Here is a 23,285-nt window from a genome sequence, read left to right on the forward strand (position 1 = left end):
ATGTATTTTTTTATAATAATCAACATAATGGGCATAATACTGTGTGAGAGCATTTGTGTGATATAAGAAAGGCATGATAGATTTTATTTTATTAAATATATATTTCCTTCTGTCTTAATGCCTCAGTGAAGAAAATGTGAAGTACTCCAGTTCTCAGCCAGAACCACGCACAGGTCTTTCCTTATGGGATACCAGTCCCTCATACATTGATAAATTGGTACAAGGGATCAGCTTTTCCCAGCCCACATGTCCTGATCATATGCTTCTGAATAGTCAGTTACTTGGCACCCCAGGATCTTCACAGGTGAGGGAATTTAATTTTTTAAATAAATAATGGCAGCTCTTTATTTTTTACTGTCTTAAAGTTCTTTTTTATTGTTAAAATCTTAAGATATATAACTTTTAAATCACATGTATTTTTTTGGTCAAAGAAGAAAGGGGAGGGAGGCCTTAATGCAAAAGAATTTTAAGTCAGACTAAATGGCTATGATATTACTGTCTTTAGTCATAATGGATTTATTTAGTTGTCTTCTGTTTGATATGTAGAACCCCTGGCAGCGGTTGGTCAAAAGAATGACACGATTCTTTACCAAATTGGATGCAGACAAATCTTATCAATGCCTGAAAGAGACTTGTGAGAAGTTGGGCTATCAGTGGAAGAAGAGTTGTATGAATCAGGTGTGTTTCATTGATATTCATTGTATCTTTTCCTGAAGAAAAATTTAAATAGGCCAGGCACAGTGGCTCACGCCTGTAATCCCAGCACTTTGGAGACTTTGGGAGGCCGAGGTAGGTGGATCACCTGAGGTCTGGAGTTCGAGACCAGCCTGACCAACATGGAGAAACCCCTTCTCTACTAAAAATACAAAAAATTAGCTGGATGTGGTGGCACATGCCTATAATCCCAGCTACTTGGGAGGCTGGGGCAGGTGAATCACTTGAACCTGGGAGGTGGAGGTTGCGGTGAGCCGAGATCGAGCCATTGTACTCCAGCCTGGGCAATAAGAGTGAGACTCAAAAAAAAAAAGTTAAATATTCAAAAAATGTCTCAAAAAAAAGAAGTCTCAAAAAAAAAAAGTTAAATATTCAAGTAAAAGCTATCATTTGTATATTTTTAAAATACAAGCTGGGCATGGTGGCTCTCGCCTGTAATCCCAACTATTTGGGAGGCCGGGGTGGGTGGATCACCTGAGGTCAGGAGTTCAAGACTAGCCTGGCCAACATGATGAAACCCCGTCTCTACTAAAAATACAAAAATTATCCAGCATGGTAGTGCATACCTCTAATCTTAGCTTCTGGGGAGGCTAAGGCAGGAGAATCACTTGAAACCCATAAGACAGAAGTTGCAGCGAGCCAAGATCGTGCCACTGCACTCCAGCCTGGGTGACAGAGTGAGATTCTGTCTCAAACAAACAAACTTAAAAATATATAGTAATTAGTTAATTTGAAAAAGAAACTAGTAAAATATTCTTTACCTTAAGAAATAATATATATTTTTTTCTTTTAAGTTTTTTTTTTTTTTTTTTTGAGCCACTATGCCTGGCCTAAGAAATCATATTTCTTAAAAGACCTTTTTATTGTTATCAAAAATATTAGGCAGCTGGAATCATTATTTTCTTTAAAACTATATATGCTTAAACTGTAGACAGTAACAGTTGACCGCCTACCATGAAAGTCAAATACATTAGCAGTCCCATACTTTTTCCCATCTCCATTTATCGCAGCTGTCAATTTTTATTGTTTATATTATTAGAGCATAGTTAAATATTGGTATTCTAAACTGTCTTTAAAGCTTTTCAGAAAAATGTTAATTTCATGAAAGACAAATAGGCCAGCTCTTTTATATTGAAGGAGACTAAAGAGGCCTCCTGATAACTAAGTGCAATGCATGATTTTTCACTAGATCATGTATTTGAAAAAAAAAAAACCATAACAGATATTGTTGGAACAATTGGGGAAATTTGAATATGGACTGTGTGTTAGGTAATGTTTTTGTATGAGCATCAGATTTCTTGGGTGTGATAATACTGTGTTTTGTAGGAGAATGTCCTTGTTCAAAAGAGAAACGTATTGAAAGAAAGTTAAAGTGAAGTGATATCTTCATTCAGTTTAAACTTTAAAAGAAAGAAGGGTAAACAGCTACATAAAGGCAAATAAGCACACACATATCTAGGTAGATAAGACCAGTGAAGAGTATATGGTTATTTATTGTACTCTTCTTTCAGTTTTTCTATATATTTGAGTTTTCAAAATTAAAAAGGGAAACTGTTACTGTGTAGAAATCTGAGGCCAGCCTGATATTCCTCTCACCTATAGGTGATTCACTCTTTTTCAGTTAGACTGATAGGGATAAAATTTGCATAATATAAAAATCATGACTTTAACCATTTTAAAATGTACAATGCAGTGGTTTTAATATATTCACAAGGTTGTACAATCATCACCCCTGTCTAATTTCAGAACATTGCATCCACAGGGGAAAAAGAAAAAACAAAACCTCTGTACCACCTAGCAGTCACTCCTTATTCTTTCTTCCTCCATTCCTGGGCAACCTCGAATCTACTTTCTGCCTTTTTTGAACATTTTACATAAATGGAATCTTATAGCATGTAGTCCTTTGGGTCTGTCTACTTTCATTTAGCATAATGTTTTCAAGGTTCATGGCATTGATCAGTACTTTATTCCTTTTTATTTTGGAGACAGAGTCTTGCTCTGTTGCCCAGGTTGGAGTGCAGTGGGGCGACCTTGGCTCACAGCAACCTCTGCCTCCCAGGTTCAAGCAGTTCTCCTGCCTCAGCCTCCCACATACCTGGGTAATTTTTTGTATTTTAGTAAAGACAGGTTTTCACCGTGTTGTCCAGGCTGGTCTCAGACTCCTGAGCTTAGGCAGTCTGCCCTCTTCAGCCTCCCAAAGTTGCTAGGATTACAGGCGTGAGCCACTGCTCCCAGCTGTTCCTTTTTATGGCTGAGTAATATTCCATTGTGTGTATGTACTACATTTTGTTTATCCATTCATCCATTGATGGACATTTGGGTTGTTTCTGCTTTTTGGTCATTATGAATAATACTGCTACAAACAATCTTGTACAAGTTTTTGTGTGACCATGTTTTCAATTTCTTAGACATATATGGAGGAGTAGAATTGCTGGAGCATACGGTAACTCTTCATTTAACTTTTTGAGAAACTGTGAAGTGATTTTTCCAAAGCACCTGTACCATTTTACATTCCCATCAATAACGTATGAGGGTTCTAATTTCTCTTCATCCTTGCCAACACTTACTGCCCCCTCTTTCTACTGTAACAATCCTAGTTTGTATGAAGTGTTATCTCATTTTGCTTTTGATTTTCATTTCTCTAATGACTAATCATCTTGAGCATATTCTTATATGCTTATTGGCCATTTCTTTATAACAGTATCTATTCAGATCTTTTGTCCATATTTTAACTGGATTCTTTTTATTGTTGTTAGAGTTCTTTGTACATTCTGGACACCAGAACCTTGTCAGATACCTGATTTGCAAATATTTTCGCCTATTCTGTGGGAGAAAATTGCTCCATTCTTTTAGTTTTCTTGTTAGTGTCCTTTGATGTACACAAGTTTTCAATTTTGATGAATTCCAGTGGAGCTATAATTTTTCTTTTGTTGCCTATGCTTTTAGTGTCAAATTTAAGAAACTGTTACCTAATATAAGATTGTAAAGATTTATACTTTATGCTTTCTTTTAGATGTCCCAGCCTCCTTAAGTAGTTGGGACTACAGTCTTAAAGTTTAGCTCTTATATTTAGCTCTTTGTCCATTTTGAGTTAATATTTGTATATGGTATGAGTTATGGTATGAGTTAGGGTCCAAATTCAAGTGTTTGTATGTGAATATTCAGTTTTTGCAGCACCATTTGTTGAAGACATCTTTTCTAATTGGATAGTCTTGGCACCTTTGTTGAAAATAATTGGTCATAGATGTGTGGGTTTATTTCTGGACTGAATTTTTTTTTTCTTTTCTTTTTCCTCCTCCGTGGACTCAGTTCTTTGTTTCTTAGATCTATATGTCTGTGCTGTGCCACTACCACACTATATTTTGATTACTGTAGCTTTGTAGTGAGTTCTGAAATTAGAAAGTATCAGTTGTCCAAGTTTGTTCTTTTTTTCCAAGGTATTTTGGTTATTTGTGGCCCCTTGTTTTTCTATTTGACTTTTAGGATCATCTGATTTGTTTTTGCATGAAAAAAATTTGGAATTTTAAAAGCGATTACATTGAATCTATAGATAAACTCGGGGAGTATTTCCATTTTAGTACAGATTGAGTCTTCCTTATTCAAGGTCCTTGGGACAAAAAGTTTTGTGGATTTTGTTTGAATTTGGATGGGACTCAAGATGAAGCATGAATTTTATTTATGCTTCGTACATACCTTAAACAAATAGCCTGAAGGCAATTTTATACAATGTTTTAAATAATTTTGTGCATGAAACAAAGTGTACATTGTACTATCAGAAAGCAAATTTATCAGGTGTGAAATTTTTCACTCATGGCATCATGTCAGCACCCTGATAGTTTTGGAGTTTGGAACATTTTGGATTTCAGCTTTTAGATTAAGGATGCTAAACCTTAATCTTCTAATCCAATAACATGGGACATTTTTTTGATTTTTAGGGTCTTTAATTTCTTTCAAGAATATTTTATAGTTTTCAATGTTCAAGTCTTGCACTTCCTAGGTTAAATGTAATCCTATTTATTCTTTTTTTTATCGTGATGCTGATGTAAATGGAATGTTTTTTCAATTTTATTTTCAAATTGTTCATTGCTAATATATTTGCAAATAAATTTTGTATATTGATCTTGTATCCTGAAAATTTGCTGAACTCATTTATTAACTCCAGTAGTTTTTTTTTTTTTTTGCAAATTCTTTAGGTTTATATATATATATGAAGATTGTTTTTGATATATTAAAACAGTAAATTGTTTTAGCTTTTTTTTCTTCTGATCTGGATGCCTTTTAATTCTTTTTCTGTTCAGTTGTCCTGGATAGGACTTCCAACATTATGTTGAACAGAAATAGCGAGAGTGGACATCTTTATCTTGTTCTTGATCTTAGGGGAAAGTGTTGAGTCTTTCGGCATTAAGTATGATGTTAGCTGTGGGGTTTTTGTTTTTATGATAAAAGAGTATTAGATTTTGTCAGATGTTTTCTCCATCTATTGAGATAATCATGTGGATTTTTTCCCCTTTATTAATATGATATATTAATACCTTGGCCTCCTGTGCCCAAGTGATCCTCCCACCTCAGCCTCCTAAGTAGCTGGGACTACAGGTGTGCACTACATACCCAGCTTTTTAAAAATGTTTCTGTAGAGATGCATTCTCTCTGTGTTGACGAAACTGGCCTTGACCTTCTGGGCTGAAGTGATCCTCCCGAGTAGTGGAGACTGCTGGTGTGCACCACCATGCCCAGCTAAATTGACAGTTTTCATCAGTCTATTTTGTCTAGTATCGGTATAGCCACACCAGTTCACCGGCTATCTTTTGTGTATTTTCCTTTGTTTAGATGGAGTCTCACTATGTTGCCCAGGCTAGAGTGTAGTGGTTATTTGTAGGCACAATTATAGTGCACCACAGTCTCAAACTCCTGGGCTCAAGTGACCTTCCTGCCTTGGCCTCCCAAGTAGGTGGGACTGCAGGGACATACCACCATACGCAGCTACCAACTCTCTTGGTTATTGTTTACACAGTCTGTTTGTTTGTTTGTTTTCCTTTTCCTTTTAACCTATTTGTGTCTTTGAATCTGAAATTCCTTAGCTAGGTGTCATGGCTCACACCTGTAATTCTAGCACTTTGGGAGGCTGAGGCAGGCAGATGACTTGAGGCCAAGAGTTTGAGACCAGCCTGGTCAACACGGTGAAACTCCATCTCTACTAAAAATATTTAAAAAATTAGTTGGGCATTGTGGTGTGTGCCTGTAAACCCAGCTACTGGGGACGCTTTAGGTGGGAAGATAGCCTGAGCCCTGGGAGATCGAGGCTGCAGTGAACCATGATCTGATTGTGTGACTGCTCTCTAGCCTGGGCGATAGAGCAGGACTGTCTCAGAAAAAAAAAAAAAATCGCTTCTCAGCCTTTTGGCTAAGATCAAGTGTAGTATCTGTTCCTATCAGTTTTAAGTGCCTTAATTTCTCTTCCACAGGGGGTTTTACTGGATACAGAATTCTTATTAGCTTTCGTTTTTCAGCACTTTGACTATGCCACTACTGCCTTCTGGCCTTTGTGGTTTCTGATGAGAAATCAGCTGTTAATCTTACTGAGGATCTATTTTACATGAGACCTTGCTGCTCTCTTGCTGCTTCTAAGTTTCTCTGTTGATCACAGTTTGATGATGATGTGTCTTGCAGAGGATTTCTTTGTTCATTCTATTTGGAGTTCACTGAGTCTCTTGGATGTGTAAATTGATGTTTTTAATCAAACTTGGGAAGTTTTTGAACATTATTTCTTCAAATATTTTTTCTGTACCTAACTTTCCTCTCCCTCTTGGACTCATGTGTATTGTTGGTACACTTGATGTACCACAGTTCTTAGACTCTGTTCACTTTTCTTTATTCCTTCTTTATGTTCCTCGGGGACTGTTTTGGTTGCTGTTTTTCCTTAGTATGGGCCATACTTTCTTGTTTCCTTATATGATTTGTAATTTTTTGTTGAAAACTGGACATATTGTGGCAATATGTGGCAACTCTAGAAGTCAGATTTTCCGCTCTTGCCAGGGTTTGTTACTGCTTGATGTAGTTGTTTGATTTTTTTTAGTGATCTTTTTCTTTTTCTTTTTTAAGGCAGAGTTTCGCTCTTGTTGCCCAGGCTGGAGTACAGTGGCATTATCTCAGCTCACTGCAACCTCCGCCTCTGGGTTCAAGTGATTCTCCTGCCTCATCCTCCCAAGTAGCTGGAATTTCAGGCCCCTGCCACCACACCCGACAATTTTTTGTATTTTTACTAGAGACAGGATTTCATCATGTTGGCCAGGCTGATCTCGAACTCCTGACCTCAGGTGATCCACCCGCCTCAGCCTCCCAAAGTGCTGGGATTACAGGCATGAGCCACCACGCCTGGCCTTAGTGATTTTTCTGATGTAATTTTTTAAAGTTGGTATTGTTTGTCATGCATGGCTGTGTACTTTCTGTCCCATTAGTTTTAGTGGTCAGCTAATGATCAGACAGAGATTTCCTTAAATTCTGTGTACCAAAAACAAAAAATCTGCAGAGCGGTTCTGTATTTGTGTTGGGACACACCTACAATGCTCAGCCAAGAAGTTTACAATGTTGCCTCAGCCTTCACTATCTGCTTGTGCAAAATACAAAGTTAGGGCAGATGTAGAGCTTAGGGCCTTCTCAGCTTTTTCCTAAGCATGTGTGCTGCCTTGGTCATGGGTGTGTCCTTTTAGATTCCCAGGTATATGTTGGACCTTTTCAAAAGTCATTATTCCTCAAAAACATCTCATTCCATAACTTTTTCTTCCAGACTTCTTGGGTAGTCTGTTCGCCCCAGTTGCTCTCATTGCTTTAGGCAGCAGAGACTAAAGCACTTTCCGGTAAGTGTTTTCAGCAAACACTACCCAGGAGCAGCTTTAGCACAAGGTGAGTTACAGTTTACAAAGGCTAAATAAAGACAAGCTTCTTTTTTTTTTTTTGAGTCAGAGTCTGGCTCTCTCATCCGGGCTGGAGTGCAGTGTTGCAACTTCTGCCTCCCAGGTTCAAGCAATTGTCCTGCCTCAGCCTTGCAAGTAGCTAGGATTATAGGCACCCGCCACCACACCCAGCTGATTTTTGTGTTTTTAGTAGAGATGGGGTTTCACCTTGTTGGTCAGGCTGGTCTGGAACTCCTGACCACAGGTAATCCACCTGCCTTGGCCTCCCAAAGTGTTGAGATTACAGACGTGAGCCACCTCGCCCGGCCAAGACAAGCCTTTTGATCGGGTTATTTTAGAGGTTCAGTTCGGCTTAAGATAGTTTGTAAGTGAGGTTTATTTTGCTCCCACCTGGACCTATACCTGAAATATGGACTGTTAATTTTCAAGGCTGCCATTGAGTGAGGAGCAGGGGATGTGAACAGGGTAAGTTACAATGCCAGAAAGCTCACTGTTCTCACTGAGTTTCACTTGTTTTGAATTAAGTTGCAAGCTTTTAGTTAGTTTACAATATTCTGAAAAAGTTGATTCTGACAGTTTTTGGCAGATTTTTAAAATTGCTTTTGTGGAGTAATGGACTTCTGGAGTTCTTTTCTCTGCCATTTTCACTGATATTACTCCTTGATTCACTATCTTTCAGTTCTTGAAGTATTTTCTTTGTCTTTGAAGTTTAAGAGCTAATTTCAGATTTGTTGAGTTGAATATCTTGTATTAATTTTCCCAGAACTATTTTGTTTTTTTCAGTGCTGCACGGTTGTGGTATAGATGTGTGTTTTTATAGTTTCTTGAAGTAAGAATTATTACAAATACTTTTGTAATTTGGGCTGGGTTTTTCAAGCATATCTGCTGATCTTGCTCAGGCTTATTCATCCAGCCGTAGTCATTTGATGTCTTTACTGTGGCTGTGGTTTAAAATGTTCTTACTCCCATGTTTGAAGTCTTGGTACTGGCTGTTAGCTGAGCCTTTCTGTCTGCATCATTCAGCTAGGCTGAGCATCTTTACATGCCATAGGAACGTTCTAAAAGTAGAAGTTGCAAGGCATCTCAAGACCTTGGCCATCTTCTAATTGCCACTCTAGCTTTTCAGCCACAAGTCAGACCTTTTTCTTTCTCACGTTTTAATCATCTTGCTTTTCCTCTCATATTTTCATCTTTGATTGTTTCTTCTTTCAGTGGTATTTTGGTAAAATACAGTAAGTTTTGTTGCTATGAATTCATATACACTCAATTCCTGGGAGCTGCACTTCTGTTGATAGATTGGTGGGGATACACATACCCATTGGGAGAAGAGAGACTCTGGAATGAGTGACATTATCAGCATACTTAATATTACTCCTGTTATGCAAGTAGCCTGCAAATTTAAAAATAATTTTTTTTTTTTATTGCATTTTAGGTTTTGGAGTACATGTGAAAAACATGCAAGATTATTGCATAGGTGCATACGTGGCAGTGTGATTTGCTGCCTTCCTCCCCTTCACCTATATGTGGCATTTCTCCCCATGCTATCTCTCCCCAACTCCCCACCCCCCGCTGTCACCCCCCCAACAGACCCCAGTATATAGTGCTCCCCTCCCTGTGTCCATGTGTTCCCATTGTTCAACACCTGTCTATGAGTGAGAACATGCGATGTTTGATTTTGTATTCTTGTGTCAGTTTGCTGAGAATGATGGTTTCCAGGTTCATCCATGTCCCTACAAAGGACGCGAACTCATCATTTTTGATGGCTCCATAATATTCCATGGTGTACATGTGCCACATTTTTCCGTCCAGTCTATCATCGATGGGCATTTGGGTTGATTCCAGGTCTTTGCTATTGTAAACTGTGCTGGAATGAACATTCGTGTGCATGTGTCCTTATAGTAGAACTATTTATAATCCTTTGAATATATACCCAGTAATGGGATTGCTGGGTCAAATGGAATTTCTATTTCTAGGTCCTTGAGGAATCGCCACACTGTCTTCCACAATGGTTGAACTAATTTACACTCCCACCAACAGTGTAAAAGTGTTCCTATTTCTCCACATCCTCTCCAGCATCTGTTGTCTCCAGATTTTTTAATGATCGCCATTCTAACTGGTGTGAGATGGTATCTCAATGTAGTTTTGATTTGCATTTCTCTAATGACCAGTGATGATGAGCATTTTTTCATATGCTTGTTGGCCTCATGTATGTCTTCTTTTGTAAAGTATCTGTTCATATCCTTCGCCCATTTTTGAATGGGCTTGTTTGTTTTTTTCTTGTAAATCTGTTTTAGTTCGTTGTAAATTCTGGATATCAGCACTTTGTCAGATGGGTAGGCTGCAAAAAATTTTTCCCATTCTGTTGGTTGCCGATTCACTCTAATGACTGTTTCTTTTGTCGTGCAGAAGCTGTGGAGTTTGATTAGGTCCCATTTGTCTATTTTGGCTTTTGTTGCCAATGCTTTTGGTGTTTTGGTCATGAAGTCCTTGCCTACGCCCATGTCCTGAATGGTTTTGCCTAGGTTTTCTTCTAGGGTTTTTACGGTGTTAGGTCTTATGTTTAAGTCTTTAATCCATCTGGAGTTAATTTTAGTGTAAGGTGTCAGGAAGGGGTCCAGTTTCTGCTTTCTGCATATGGCTAGCCAGTTTTCCCAACACCACTTATTAAACAGGAAGTCCTTTCCCCATTGCTTGTTTTTATCAGGTTTGTCAAAGATCGGATGGTTGTAGATATGTTGTGTTGCCTCTGACGCCTCTGTTCTGTTCCATTGGTCTATATCTCTGTTTTGGTACCAGTACTGTGCTGTTTTGATTACTGTAGCCTTGTAGTATAGTTTGATGTCCAGTAGTGTGATGCCTCCCGCTTTGTTCTTTTTGCTTAGAATCGACTTGGCTATGTGGGCTCTCTTTTGGTTCCATATGAAGTTTAAGGTGGTTTTTTCCAGTTCTGTGAAGAAGGTCATTGGTAGCTTGATGGGAATAGCATTGAATCTGTAAATTACTTTGGGCAGTATGGCCATTTTCACGATATTGATCCTTCCTAACCATGAACATGGAATGTTTCTCCATCTGTTTGTGTCCTCTCTTATTTTGTTGAGCAGTCATTTGTAGTTCTCCTTGAAGAGGTCCTTGACATTCCTTGTTATTTGTATTCCTAGGTATTTTATTCTCTTTGTAGCAATTGTGAATGGCAGTTCATTCTTGATTTGGCTCTCTTTAAGTCTGTTATTGGTGTATAGGAATGCTTGTGATTTTTGCACATTGATTTTGTATCCTGATACTTTGCTGAAGTTGCTTATGAGTTTCAGGAGATTTTGGGCTGAGATGATGGGGTCTTCTAGATATACAATCATGTTGTCTGCAAATAGAGACAGTTTGACTTCCTCCTTTCCTAATTGAGTACCCTTTATTTCTTTTTCTTGCCTGATTGCTCTGGCTAGAACTTCCAGTACTATATTGAATAGGAGTAGTGAGAGAGGGCATCCTTGTCTAGTGCCAGATTTCAAAGGGAATGCTTCCAGTTTTTGCCCATTCAGTATGATATTGGCTGTTAGTTTGTCGTAAATAGCTTTTATTATTTTGAGATACGTTCCGTCGATACCTAGTTTATTGAGGGTTTTTAGCATAAAGGGCTGTTGAATTTTGTCAAAGGCCTTCTCTGCATCAATTGAGATAATCATGTGGTTTTTGTCTTTGGTTCTGTTTATGTGGTGAATTACATTTATAGACTTGCGTATATCGAACCAGCCTTGCATCCCCGGGATGAATCCTACTTGATCATGGTGGATAAGCTTTTTGATGTGTTGTTGTAGTCAGCTTGCCAGTATTTTATTGAAGATTTTTGCATCTATGTTCATCAGGGATATTGGCCTGTAGTTTTCTTTTCTTGTTGAGTCTCTGCCGGGTTTTGGTATCAGGATGATGTTGTTCTCATAAAATGATTTGGGAAGGATTGCCTCTTTTTGGATTATTTGGAATAGTTTCAGAAGGAATGGTACCAGTTCCTCTTTGTATGTCTGGTAGAATTCGGCTGTGAACCCATCTGGACCTGGGCTTTTTTTGGGTGGTAGGCTCTTAATTGCTGCCTCAACTTCAGACCTTGTTATTGGTCTATTCAGGGTTTGGACTTCTTCCTGGTTTAGGCTTGGGAGGAGGCAAGTGTCCAGGAATTTATCCATTTCTTCCATGTTTTCTAGTTTATGTGCATAGAGTTGTTTGTAATAATCTCTGATGATGGTTTGAATTTCTGTGGAATCTGTGGTGATATCCCCTTTCTCATTTTTTATTGCATCTATTTGGTTATTCTCTTCTTTTCTTTTTTATTAATCTGGCTAGTGGTCTCTCTATTTTGTTGATCTTTTCGAAAAACCAGCTCCCGGATTTATTGATTTTTTTGAAGAGTTTTTCGTGTCTCTATCTCCTTCAATTCTTCTTTGATCTTAGTTATTTCTTGTCTTCTGCTAGGTTTTGAGTTATTTTGATCTTGCTCCTCTAGCTCTTTCAGTTTTGACGATAGGGTGTCAATTTTAGATCTCTCCTTTCTTCTCATTTGGGCACTTATTGCTATGTATTTTCCTCTAGAGACTGCTTTAAATGTGTCCCAGAGATTCTGGTATGTGGTGTCTTCGTTCTCGTTGGTTTTGAAGAACATCTTTATTTCTGCCTTCATTTCATTGTTTATCCAGTCAACATTCAGGAGAAAGTTGTTCAGTTTCCATGAAGCTATGCGGTTCTGGGTTGCTTTCTGAATTCTGAGTTCTAACTTGATTGCACTGTGGTCTGAGAGACTGTTTGTTATGGTTTCCGTTCTTTTGCATTTGCTGAGGAGTGATTTACTTCCAATTATGTGGTCAATTTTAGAGTAGGTGTGATGTGGTGCTGAGAAGAATGTATATTCTGTGGATTTGGGGTGGAGAGTTCTGTAAATGTCTATTAGGTTTGCTTGTTCCAGGTCTGAGTTCAAGTCCTGGATATCCTTGTTAATTTTCTGTCTCGTTGATCTGTCTAATATTGACAATGGTGTGTTGAAGTCTACCACTATTATTGTGTAGGAGTCTAAGTCTCTTTGTAAGTCATTAAGAACTTGTCTTATGTATCTGGGTGCTCCTCTATTAGGTGCATATCTATTTAGGATTGTTAGCTCTTCTTGTTGCATTGATCCTTTTACCATTATGTAATGTCCTTCTTTGTCTCTTTTGATCTTTGTTGCTTTAAAGTCTATTTTATCAGAGATGAGAATTGCAACTCCTGCTTTTTTTTGCTCTCCATTTGCTTGGTAAATCTTCCTCCATCCCTTTATTTTGAGCCTTCGTGTATCCTTGCATGTGAGATGGTTTTCCTGGATACAGCACACTGATGGGTTTTGGCTTTTTATCCAATTTGCCAATCTGTGTCTTTTGATTGTGGCATTTACTCCATTTACGTTTAGAGTTAATATTGTTATGTGTGAATTTGATCCTGCCATTTTGATGCTAGCCAGCTGTTTTGCCTGTTGGTTGATGCAGATTCTTCATTGTGTTGATGCTCTTTTACCATTTCATGTGTTTTTGGAGTGGCTGGTACTGGTTGTTCTTTTCTATGTGTAGTGCCTCTTTCAGGAGCTCTTGTAAAGCCGGTCTGGTGGTGATGAAATCTCTGAGTACTTGCTTGTTCACAAAGGATTTTATTTTTCCTTCACTTATGAAGCTTAGTTTGGCTGGATATGAAATTCTGGGTTGAAAGTTCTTTTCTTTAACGTATTGAATATCGGCCCCCACTCTCTTCTGGCTTGTAGGGTTTCTGCCGAGAGATCTGCTGTGAGTCTGATGGGCTTCCCTTTGTGGGTAACCCAACCTTTCTCTCTGGCTGCCCTTAGCATTTTCTCCTTCATGTCCACCCTGGTGAATCTGACGATTATGTGCCTTGGGGTTGCTCTTCTAGAGGAATATCTTTGTGGTGTTCTCTGTATTTCCTGGACTTGAATATTGGCCTGCCTTGCTAGGTTGGGGAAGTTTTCCTGGATAATATCCTGAAGAGTATTTTCCAGCTTGGATGCATTCTCTTCGTCACATTCAGGTACACCTATCAAACGTAGATTAGGTCTTTTCACATAGTCCCATATTTCTTGTTGACTTTGTTAATTCCTTTTTACCCTGTTTTCTCTAATCTTACCTTCTCGTTTTATTTCATTGAGTTAATCTTCGACCTCTGATATCCTTTCTTCTGCTTGGTCAATTCGGCTGTTGAAACTTGTGCATGCTTCGCGAAGTTCTCGTGTTGTGTTTTTCAGCTCCATCAATTCACTCATATTCCTCTCTAAGTTGTCCATTCTCGTTAGCATTTCGTCAAGTCTTTTTTCAAGGTTCTTGGTTTCTTTGCATTGGGTTAGAACATGTTCTTTTGGCTCACAGAAGTTTCTTATTATCCATTTCTGAAGGCTGATTCTGTCATTTCATCACACTCATTCTCCATCCAGTCTTGTTCCCTTGCTGGTGAGGAGTTGTAATCCCTTGTAGGAGGAGAGGTGTTCTGGTTTCGGGTGTTTTCATCCTTTTTGCACTGTTTTCTTCCCATCTTTGTGGATTTATTTATCCACCTGTTGACTTTGTAGTTGTTGACTTTCTGATTTTGGTAAGTTTAAGTCTGCAGCAGCAGAACTCATAAACCCCCTTTATTTTTTCCCCAGGTGTTCTGTCCCAGGGAGTTAGGGCTTTATGAGTTTCCGTTGTGCTGCTGCCGTTTTCCCTGCCCACAAGGAGGCAGCCTAGTCACTCTCAGCCTGCAGAGGCTTCACTGAGCTGCTGTGGGCTCTGCCCAGCTGCCGTGTGAACTTCCCTGCAGTCCTGTTTATATGGGTGTAGTTAGAACTGCTTCCGCTATGTTGGCCCGCCTCTGTAGTGACGGACTCTCTCTGTAATGGCGGGTTGCCTTGGCGACGGCAGGTTGCCCCAGCAACTGCACGCTGCCTCCGTAATGGCGGACGCCCCTCCTCCACTACTGGACCGTCCCGGGTTCAGTTGTGTTTGCGGTGAAAGTCTCAACCCAGAGCGTTTCCAATTGCTGTTTTTTTGTTTTTGTTTTTGTTTTTGTTGGCGTGGGACCAGCCGGGCCTGGTCACCTGGCTCCCTGCCTCAGAGCCTTTTGTTTTTTAGTTGAACGGTCGGCTCTCTACCAGGTGACCTGGTCGCCTGTTGAATGGGCGCTGGGATCTGTGTGATTTCCCGTGCGGCGACCCACCGTGCTGGCTGAAACCACGGCTCTCAGATTCGTGGCACTTTTTCGCCTGGGAATCTCCTGGCCTGGCTCCCTGCTTCAGCTCCCCTTGCTGGCTAAGAGGGGACACCGTCTCATTTACTCTGCACCGGGAGCCACTGCGCTGGCTGAAACCGCGGCTCTGAGATTCGTGGCGCTTTTTTGCCCGGGAATCTCCTGGCCTGGCTCCCGTTTCAGCTCCCCTTGCTGGCTAAGAGGGGACACCGTCTCGTTTACTCTACACTGGGAACCGCTGCGCCAGGGGCCAGACAGCCGCACCGGCCAAAACAGCTGCGCTGGTGACCCGTGGGGCTCCTCTGCCTGTGAATCTCCTGGTCTGTGGGCAGTAAAAATCCGTCTGGGTATGCGGCGTCCACTCACCCTCTGCGCTTTCACTCATACCCGCAATCCTGAGCTCCTCCTAACCTGCCATCTTGGATCTCTCCTCCGGATGCCCACCACTCTTACCAGCAAAAATAATTTTTTTAATCGATACAACAATTACATGTCTTCATGGGGTACATAGTGATGTTTTGATTCATATAATGTATAGTGATCAGATCAAGATAAGTAGCATATTCGTAATCTCAAACATTAATAGTTTCTTTGTGATGGAAATGTTCAATATCTTTCTAGCTGTTTGAAACTCAATTATTGTTAAGTATAGTCATCGTGCAGTGGTCTAGAACTTACTCCTATCTAGCTGTAATTTTGTATTCTTTCACTAATCTCTCTCTTTCCCTTCCCCCATCCTTCCTAGACTCTAGTATCCTCTGTTCTTCTTTCTACTTCTATGATATCAACTGGTTTTTTTTTTGTTTCCACACATGAGTGAGAACATGTGATGTTTAATTTTCTGTTCCTGATTTATTTCAGTTAACATAATGTCCTCCAGTTCCACCCATGTTGCTGCAAATGACAGGATTTCATTACTTTATATGGCTGAGTAGTATTTCATTGTGTATATATATCATATTATCTTCATCTGTTTGCTTGGCTTTTTGTTTTGTTTTTTGGAGACAGGATCTCGCTCTGTCACCCATGCTGGAGTGCAGTGGCTCAGTCATACCTCACTGCAGCTTCAACCTCCTGGGCTCAAGTGATCCTTCTGCCTCAGCCTCCCTGAGTAGTTGGGCCTACAGCCATGCACCACCATGCTTGGCTAATTTTTTTGGAATTTTAGTAGAGATGAACTATTGATATGTTGCCCAGTCTGGTCTTGAACTCCTGGGCTCACGGATCTTCCTGCTTTGACCTCCCAAAGTACTGGAATATAGGCATGAGCCACGGTGCCTGGCCTATTCTCATCGGTACCTAGGCCAATTCTATATCTTGGCTATGGTGAATAATGCTGTAGGGGGATACAAATATCTCTTCCATATAATTTCCTTTCCTTTGGATAACATCTCAATAGTGAGATTGCTGGATCTTACAGGTAGTTTTATTTGTAGATTTGGAAGAACTTCCATTCTGTTCTTCATAGTGGGTATACTAGTTTATTACCTATTCACATATATGGCTTAACCTTATTTTTGTTGCTTTAGGTTACTGTATCAACAACTGATAGGAGAAATAGTAAACTCATTTTCAAAGTGAATTTATTAGAAATGGATGACAAGATATTGGTTGACTTCCGGCTTTCTAAGGTAATTTTATGTTTTATTATAGTATTTTTTCTATGGAAATATTTCTATGTGACTTTTTAAATGCCATTATGTTTGTATATATGTGGCATTTGTAAATAGAATGTAACTTTTTTCATTTAATATTATGAGCATGTGCTTTTGTTAATCTATTTTTCTCAAACACTGTTTTTTCAAATGACATTTTCCTTATTATAAAAGTTTTTGCCAGGCGTGGTGGCTCACACCTGTAATCCCAGCACTTTGGGAGGCCAAGGCAGGTGGATCACAAGGTCAGGAGTTTGAGACCAGCCTGGCCAACATAGTAAAACTAAAAATGCAAAAAATTAGCCAGGCATGGTGCCGGGTGCCTGTAATCCCAGCTACTTGGTAGACTGAGGCAGGAGAATCGCTTGTACCTGGGAGTTGGAGGTTGCAGTGAGCCAAGATTGCACCATTGGACTCCAGCCTGGGCAACAGTGTAACACTTTATCTCAAAAAAAGAAACAGTTTATGCTTTTGTGAAAAATGTAGATAAGCAAAAAATGGTAAAATAAAAATAATTCTAAATTTTTCTGCCCAGCAGTAATCACCTTTAAGATTTTGAAGCATTTTAATATTTTTCTTAATTTACATCTTTTAATAAAAATTATGATTTGTTAAAAAATATTTCATTATATAATGAACCTTTATATGTTATAATAATTCTGTGATTGATACATTATGCATAGATTTTTTTGTTCATATTTGTGATTTCTTTAGAAATTATTGATTTTAAAGTTATAGTTTTATAGCCCTTAATATATAAATCCAAAATAACATTTTTCTCCATTTTCCAAGAGATTGTATGTGTCTCTAAAGAGGGTTGGAGGGGTAGCTGCTGTGTTAGAGCATTTGCTGCAATACTCCTTGTATTAGAGATTTGCTGCAATACTGTTTTTCAGATGCTTACTGTGGAATTAAATTATTAAGATAGTAGTATAATGAAATTCTTCTCATAACTAACTAAATATGTTGGTTTTATTGCAATAGTGTTATGACAAGACTTCAGTTTTGTTGTATAGCTTATTGTTAGTTTCCAAACCCTATTGCCTATGGAATGTAATGACTTAAGTCCAGATATACCAACACATGAAACAGATAGGATGCCATTTTATCTGCTCTGTCAGCTCAGTGCAGTAGGAACAGTGATGGGCGTGAAACTACATCAGAATTATTTGTGTAACTATTTTCTCTGCCAGGATATTTGGTCTTCATAAACGGGCCTAAAAGGAAATTGTAGCTAGACATATAAGGATGTTTGTCTCTTATTACTACTAAAAAGATTGATTTTAGGGCATAATCTTGTTTTTGTTTTTATTTTGACATTATTTTTGAATACTATTTCTAATATAGGGTGATGGATTGGAATTCAAGAGACACTTCCTGAAGATTAAAGGGAAGCTGATTGATATTGTGAGCAGCCAGAAGGTTTGGCTTCCTGCCACATGATCCGACATTGGCTCTGGGGAATCCTGGTGAATATAGTGCTGCTATATTGACATTATTCTTCCTAGAGAAGATTAACCTATTCTGCAAACTGCAAACAATAGTTCCTGAAGTATTCACTTCCCTCTTTATCCAAACATCTTCCAATTCATTTTGTTTATTCTGCATACAAATAATACCTATATCTTAATTGTAAGGAAAACTTTGGGGAAAGGATGAATAGAATTCATTAGATTACTTCATATGTATTTAATATCTGAATTTGAAACTCATCTGGTAGAAACCAAGTTTCAGGGGACATGAGTTTTCCAGCTTTTATATACACATTTCCCATTTTTATCAAAAGATTTTGTTTAATCCAAAAAGTACATATTTCTTCCATGTTGACTTAATTATAAGTTGAACCAATAAAGATATAAGCCTTGTGACTTTTGGACAGTAGATTTATCAGTTTGTGAATCGAGGTTAGCTTCAAAACATATATCCCCAAGATTTGTACTTATATTTTCAAAAGGGCCTGGCCAGTTATATATACCTGTTTTTGAATTATAATGATTAATTAAAATTGCAAGTCGGTGTGTTTTCCAGCATAATTAGTAAAATACTGGTTGACCTTTCAAGGAGAAGTGGAGCATAATCTAGTGCTTAACCAACTTTACTCTAAAAATTACTGTTGAACATCTTAAATATTTTTCTATATTTTCTACTTTCACAGCCATATTTTATCTAACTTTTTGAACTTACTCGTGACCAAGCTTTTAGGTGATAAAGAATAAAAGAGGGAAGGGAAGAGTAAGGAAGCTATATGAAAAATAGATCTGATTCATTATTCTTTTACCTATGACTTACAAAACCTTTGTTTTTCTAATAAAATTTGTATTAACTTTGGAGCATATTAGGTTGAGGCCTTGGCTCCTGCCTGTAGTCCTAGCTACTTAGGAGGCTGAGAGAGGAGGATTGCAGGAGCCTAGAAATTTGAGGCTGTAGTGAGCTATGATTGCATCACGGCAGTCCAACTTGGATGACAAAATGAGACCCTGCCTCTAATAGAAATTTTTAAAATTGTAAAAATGTACAAAATTAATTAGTTATTTTAATCTGAAGCCAAGAACATGTAGAATGTTATGATTAGAGTTTATCTCATATTAATGTATACTGGCAAATTGTGTTACTGGAGTATACCCATAGCAGGAATAAATTTAAACCTGTTTTATTTATTTGAACCTACTTAGGGTATGCCTAAGAATTGAGTCTTATAAATTCTCAAATATGGGAGAAATTTTATTCTTGAGAATTATCTGTGAGTCATTCGTATCTTTCAAAAACAGGCCGGGCACAGTAGCTCACGCCTGTAATCCCAGCACTTTGGAAGGCCAAGGCGGGTAGATCATGAGGTCAAGAGATCAAGACCATCCTGGCCAACATGGTGAAACCCCATCTCTACTAAAAAAATATATATAAAAATTAGCTGGGCATGGTGGCACGCACCTGCAGTCCCAGCTACTTGGGAGGCTGAGGCAGGAGAATTGCTTGAACCCAGGAGGCAGAGATTGCAGTGAGCCGAGATCACGCCACTGTACTCCAGCCTGGCAAAAGAACTAGACTCTGTCTCAAAAAACAAGCAAAAAAAAAAAAAAAACCAGCTCTCACTGACTTGAACTTCTCTGAGCTCTAGCCTTTTACCTACTTTACATTTCCACTGAACATCCAGTAGGCATCTCATGACCAAAAATAGCTTTTGATTCCTGTTCTCCAACCTGTTCCTCTCCTAGTTTTCTCCATCTCAGAAATGTTATTTCAGCTCCTCAGTTCCTTAGGCCAAAACCCTAGGTCATACTTCACTGCCCCCCCATATTCTACGTTCAATTCAGCAGATCCTATTCAATTTAACAAATCCATTCAAAATATGTCCCACTTTACACCTCTGCTAGTACCACTCCAGTTGAAGGCACTGTCATCGTCTCTCTGTTTGTATTATCCCTCAGAAGTTTATTTTCCAGAAAAGCTGTCAGAATGATCCTTTTAAAATGTAAATCAGATATCCTTGTCCTGTTCTCAATTCACATGGCTTTTTAACACACTTAAAATAAAATTCGAAACTCAATGTATAAGCTCTACAGCTTTATGTGATCTATCTCCTGGCCACTTCTTTGGCTTCATGTGCCACTCCACTCCTTGTTCATTCTGCTCTAGCCACATTGGCTTTGCTCGTCTCACAAGAAGATAAACACATTGCCTCCTCAGCATCTTTTCACTTGCAGTTGCCTGTACCTATAATACTTTACTCCCAAATATTTGTGTGGCTTGTGCTTCACTTTAGGTGTCTGCTTAAATGTCACTTCTTCTGCGAGGTCTTTCCCTGACTTATCTAAAATAATAACCACCTCTGTCTCTTTCCTTTAGCTTTCATCATAATACTTCTTACCTGACCTTATAGGATATTTTTATCTATTAAATTTCTGCTTCTCCTATTAGGATATGTAATATATAAGTTCTTTGAGATCAGGGACCCTTTCTGTCCTATTCAGTTTCATATACCCAGCACCTAGAACTGTGCCTGATAACTTTACAGTGTAGAATAAATAGCTGTTCAACAAATTAGTCAGCACTCAGTTGATCAGATGTATCCTCAGCATATATGTGGAAACTGTCCATGTCTGTTTTCATTGTTGCCCACTCCCGTTCAATCTCCTTAATCTCCTCCCTGGATTTCTGTAATAACAACTAGTCTTCCCCCTTTCACTTTTGCCATTGCCAACTCCCTTCTTCTGAAGCAGTCTTTTCTTTATATACCCCTAAAATTTTTTAAAATATAAATTGTACCGTGGCCCTCCCTTTCTTAAAAACTTAAAATAGCTTCCTATTGCATCCAGGCTGGGAATCTAAACTTTTTGCTATGACTTACCTGGCCCTCCATAATTCACCCTCTGTCCTTTTTGCACATGGGATTCTAGACAGTGTTGCCTGCTTTCTGTCCACTAAGGCACATTTCCCTTCCAGGACCTTGGTACTTATTGGTCCCTGTGCATGGAACCCCTTCAGTAGTTTGCATGGCTGACTGAACATTCAAATCTCAACCCAAGTGTTTCTACCACCCTGAGTCATTGTCACTTTATTCTGTTTTCTTCATAGAATTTGATCACTGTCTAAAATTATTTATTGCCTGTCTCCCCAATCAAAATGTAAGCTTAGACTTTGCCATTCCTTTTCACCTTTGTATAACTCATATGAAAACAGTACCTGGAATATAATAGGTACTAAATAAATATTTGTTAAATAAATGATTGAATGTTGAATAAATGAATAAATTAATTGAATATCACATGAGGCAGATACCACAGAATATTGTAAGGGGAAGATGCATAGATGGATAGTAAACTGCTGTGGGAATTTGTATAGAATGGTGGGAAATCTTCAAGTTTCAGATTTGGACTAGCTTGACATTTATTTATCTGAACACTGGCAATTATCTCAGTAAAGTGACTGATGATAAGTACCTTTTAGAGTTATTTTAATCTTTAACGCGTTAATGTATAAGAAGAGTATAGTGTCATGTTTTGCACAGAAAGACATTCTGTAAATAAAAGGTGCCTTAATTTTCCTGTCATGTTCATTATACTGTTGTGAGAAGGTATTTACTCCTATTATTAAAAATAAAAATGGATACAAAAGAATTTACTACCTGAAGATAACAGTTCAAATTTTGATGGAAAAATCAACCTGTGTTTCTGTGTGTGTGTGTGTGTGTGTGTGTGTTTGTGTGTTTGTGTTTGTGTGTGTGTGTAGTGTGTACAGTGTGTGTTGTTGAGATAAGCATAATTAAAATACATGAAATATGCACAGTTTAATGTACAGTTGTAAAGTTAACAGTCACTTAACCACAACTCAATTGTAGAAAGATCATTTATAGACCCTTAAAAATTTCCTATATACAGTCTCCCAGTCACAACCTACTTTCTTCCCCCAGAGATAATCACAAAATAGAGTTTGGTGATCATCCTTTTCTTGGTGTTTTTTAGAATTTTCTTAACTATGTATGCATCTTCAAATAATATCATTTAGTTTATGTATTTTTAATTGATAACAGTTTTTATTAATGAACTTTATATAAATTTTGCTATATTTTTCATGTGTTGATTTTTTTATATCCATGCTTTTGTGTATATTGAGTTCATTATTTTAATTTTTATATAGGATAGTGTTTATAAACATCCCACTAACTATTCTGCTGCTGACTGATATTTGGATTGTGTACAGTTTGATGCTATTATAAAATTCTTCTAAGAACATTCTTGTACATGTTTATTTGTTTCGCTAGGTCCTAGAGTCTAAGGTTTATGCCCAGAAGAGGAATAGCTGGATATTAGGGTAGAATAATAACAAACTATTATTTTCCAAAGTGATTGTACCAATTAGTATTTCCATAGGAGAAAAGTGTACAGTTCCTGGAAAAACAGTTTTTTGATCTAAAGTATAAGAATGTTCATAGCAACAGAGTATGTGTTTCTAGTATTCCAAATTTTCACCTGCAGTTGGTGTGGTCAGTCTAAATTGTTTTTGTTTTTGTTGGTTTTTTTTTTTTTTTTTTTTCCTTTGAGAGGATCTCACTTTGTTGCCCAGGCTGGAGAGCAGTGGTACAAACACGGCTCACTGCAGCCTTAGCCTCCCAGGCTCAAGCCGTTCTCCTGCCTTAGCTCCCAAGTAGCTGGGACTAGAGGTGCACGCCACCACACCTGGCTAATTTTTGTATTTTTTTGTAGAGACAGGGTCTGACTATGTTGCCCAGGCTGGTCCAGTCTGTTTTCACAAATTGTTGCTGTGTAATGATATATGTGTGGTGTTAATTTGCTTGTTCCTAAATTTAAATGAGGTTGAGCAGTTTATGACATGCCTGTTCTAGTCTTTTGCTTATTGTTGTAATTGCCTTTTCTTTTTCTTAATAATTTCATTTCTTCATATGTTCAGCATACTAGAGTCCTTTATTAATTTACATGTGTTGAATATACATACTCTCCCATTCTATGGCTTATTGTTCCATTCTGCATGGACATTTGTAATTTTAATGTCCTTTTAGACCTTTTCTCTGTCTAGTGTTTTATCTTTTGTATTAAAAGAGTCATTCACTACTCAAGATCATGAAAATTTTCTTGTATATAATCTTCTTAAAAGTTTTATGGCTTTTGCTTTTTTTTTTTTTTTATAAAAGACAGAGTCTTGTATCACCAAAGCTGGAGTGCAGTGGTACAATCACAGCTCACTGCAGCCTCAGCCTCCCATGCCCAAGTGATCCTTTCACTTCAGCCTCCTAAGCTGGGACTAT

General features: G+C 38.2%; 1 protein-coding gene and 1 pseudogene across 6 annotated transcripts in view; both read left to right on the forward strand.

Moving 5' to 3' along the window:
* Positions 1–21,566, forward strand: part of CHEK1 (checkpoint kinase 1) — a 39,253-nt gene extending 17,687 nt beyond the window's left edge. For all 6 annotated transcript variants that reach the window (XM_064375549.1, XM_064375548.1, XM_064375546.1 and 3 more), the window contains 4 exons: positions 127–304; positions 547–678; positions 16,400–16,501; positions 17,873–21,566. In XM_064375549.1, the coding sequence (XP_064231619.1) occupies positions 127–304; positions 547–678; positions 16,400–16,501; positions 17,873–17,968 (508 nt within the window). In that variant the 3' untranslated portion in view covers positions 17,969–21,566. The remainder of the gene's footprint in view (positions 1–126; positions 305–546; positions 679–16,399; positions 16,502–17,872) is intronic.
* On the forward strand, positions 6,096–6,212 carry LOC135274713 (U2 spliceosomal RNA; annotated as a pseudogene).
* Positions 21,567–23,285: the final 1,719 nt, after the last annotated feature.

The sequence above is a fragment of the Aotus nancymaae genome, unplaced genomic scaffold (assembly GCF_030222135.1).
Source record: "Aotus nancymaae isolate 86718 unplaced genomic scaffold, 86718_ANA_hifiasm-v0.15.2.pri h1tg000012l, whole genome shotgun sequence".
NCBI classification, from domain to species: domain Eukaryota; kingdom Metazoa; phylum Chordata; class Mammalia; order Primates; family Aotidae; genus Aotus; species Aotus nancymaae.